General features: G+C 32.8%; 1 protein-coding gene across 1 annotated transcript in view; it reads left to right on the forward strand.

Annotated features, from left to right (window-relative positions):
* The window catches only part of LOC128248904 (cilia- and flagella-associated protein 65-like), a 217,453-nt gene that overhangs the window by 198,177 nt on the left and 16,211 nt on the right, over positions 1-3,065 (forward strand). The window contains exon 10 of the mRNA XM_052971189.1: positions 2,338-2,457. Coding sequence (XP_052827149.1) covers positions 2,338-2,457 — 120 coding nt within the window. The remainder of the gene's footprint in view (positions 1-2,337; positions 2,458-3,065) is intronic.

Below are 3,065 nucleotides of genomic sequence, written 5' to 3' on the forward strand. Positions count from 1 at the left end.
AATGCCAGAGCTTGTCTACTTGTCTGTCTGTCTGTCTGTCTGCCTATATACATAAAAGTTTGTGCATATTTACAAATACATTTCTGTATGTATCTATGTGTGTGTGTGTGTGTGTGTGTGTGTGTGTGTGTGTGTGTGTGTGTCTCTACTTGTATATTTTGTATTTAAAAAAAATTTTTTGTAAAGTATTTGTCAGCTTCAGGCTGTGTAGGTTAGATATAAAATACGGTTGAGATATGAAATATATGTGAGATATTAAATTTAGATTTTTTGCCACAAAATATACAAGATACGAAATATGGGTTAGATATGATATGTGTTAGATAAAAACTTAGTTGAGTTACAAAACACAGAGCAGGCATAATATATATGTGAGGTATAAAATATAGGTTACACATAAAAAAAAATATATATATATATACATGTATATATGTATAAATGTATATATAGATATGCATATGCATATATATACATATATATGTTTATCTATCTATCTATCTACATATATATATATATATATATATATATATATATATATATATATATATATATATAGCAACTGTATTGTTTCTCTTGTGGTATGAACAGTTGCCCTATTTTGCTGGAACCATGTTTGAAGTCTACTTTGAATGGCCTTCATGTTCCCCAGACTTGACTACAGTATGTGCGTGAGTTTATATTAGGGAAGGGGGTGTGTGTGGAAAAAAGTCTATTGGGTGTGTGTCCATTGTGTGAGTACATGTGTGTTTGTGGGTGCACTGAGAATTTCCCTTAGCTGTGCACCCAATTTAAAAAGAGATTTTAGTAGCTAGGTCCACTCATGAGACAGAGGCAAGATGCTCATGTAGGGGTAGCACAACATGTCCACTGAATGGCCACTGTAACAAGGAGACCATCATATATGAGGCAGAAGTAACAGCAATAGGACCAAATGGGCAACCAAACATGTGAAAGTATGTAGGAACAACTGAAGGCTCCTTCAAAAACCACTTAAAATATTAAAAAGCTATTCTGTAAGTCTCTTCATGTAGTTTATCGAGGGATCTTCTCTTGTCTTTCTGTAGAACTGGTATAAGTCTTGGTTCAGCTTGAATGTCCCCTAGGATTTTTCTTGATAATTCTGCAATCTGTGATAGCAGATTCTGGGCTCTTTCCTTGCCATGTTGTATGTATAATAATCGTCCACATGCTGTGTAGTAAACTTGATTTGTGTGTTTGGTTACTGCTGTGATCTTTTCAAAAAGTTTTGTTGCAGTTACTCAAAGAATATAACCATTTCTGTTACCAATCTTGTTTTAATGACACAAATTATAGGGAATAGTATTCATTATCAAGTAGAATGAATAGTCTTCTGTGCCAATGTGTCTGCATTTGGTGCGATATTTTGTATGTATGTTTAAATCTTAAGGAAACGTCTGTGAAAATAGTGCTCTTCAAGCAATTAGTTTGCACACGAAGTCTCCCTTCTCACTATTCTACCAGAAACTGAAGAAGCTCACTGGAAACTGCTAGAAAAAAAAAAAGAAGCAAAAATTATTTACAAGTTAAAAATATTGATAAAAAGTATTTTTAAAAAATTGTAATATAAAGAAGAAAAAAAATGAATGCAATGATTTGTGTTGGGGAGCAATCTAACCCATCATTCTCTACCTCTGTCAAATGTATAAATGATGTTGTCTCTATGTTAAAAAATGTTACCCTTTCATAATTGTGTATTTCTGTTGAAACTTACAGCCTACGTGTTTTGATTGATTTTGAAAACAATAACAAATTTAAAAGGATTACCTGAAATATCTAATACTGTAAAAGTGTTTATTTGTTTGCATTCTTTTTATTTTTTGTTTTTGGAAGAAACTACAACAATGCAAATTGTGCTATAAATAATAGTGCCTTATATTTCAGGTAAAATACCCCTTGATGATGGCACAAAAAACAAAAAAAACAAAAGAAAAGCGAATAGAATTGCCAATGAGAGTCAAACCATTTCCACTGTAACAGCTTATTTAACAAATAAAATGAAGAAAAACAAAACAAGCTTATTTTCAAATTTCTCAATGCATCTAGAGAAACAAAAAGAAAAAATGAAACAATTTAATATTTTGTTTATAAAATAGTGTTTGGAACATTAAAAAAAAAAAAAAGGCTCTAAAACAAAATTACGGTGGAAAGGGTTTAATAAAAGCATAAATGGTTTAAACATGGAGTCTTGAATTATAAAAGGTTGTCTCAGGTGGTTTGGCATCTAAAGGGTTTCACGTAGCAGCAATTTATTGTGTATGTTTTAGCATTTGGATATTTTTTTAAAGATACTTTTGTTTTTATTTTTGTTCCCGCCAGGCAAATGTTGCATTTAAAATTGAGTTTCTGAAGTCTCCTTCCAAGACAAGTTGTACAAATGTGTTTCTGTTACCTGAGAAAAATGGTGTCATTCTACCTATGAGCAATTTCAACATACCTGTGAGTAATACATATATATATATATTTTTTATACATGCATATACATACGTATACATATGTATACATATGTATGTATGTATACACATGCACACACACAGATACTTATATACATATATGCACACACACACACACACACATACACACACATGCATATTGGAAATGCAAAAGAAACATTCTGGCTTATTACAGATAGCTTTCTCTGCTGTTTTTGCTGTTGTTTGTGTTGTTACTGTTGATATTATTATTTTTTTAAATTTGTTGTTGTCTCTTTGAAACTGATGGTTCTGCCAAGTCAGACGTTATTCACATGTAGCACTGCATTTCTTCTTTATCTTTGGACTACTACTCCCTGCTCCCCCCTCTCTCTCTCTCTCTCTCTGTATTTCTTCTTATTTCTTGTAGTCTTATTTCTGTCCACTGCTTTCTTCCACCTTGATCTATCTACTTCACCACCTCCTTCCCTCCTCCTTCAATCCTGCCCCTCTCCTCCCACTCATCCTCACACCTCTTGTCTCCTCCTCCCCCCTATTGCCCTCCCCTTCCACAACATCATCCTCATCGTTTTTGTCATCTTTAGCCACTTTTTTTTTACCAATCTTTAGATTGCT

This window comes from Octopus bimaculoides, chromosome 10 (genome assembly GCF_001194135.2).
Source record: "Octopus bimaculoides isolate UCB-OBI-ISO-001 chromosome 10, ASM119413v2, whole genome shotgun sequence".
NCBI classification, from domain to species: domain Eukaryota; kingdom Metazoa; phylum Mollusca; class Cephalopoda; order Octopoda; family Octopodidae; genus Octopus; species Octopus bimaculoides.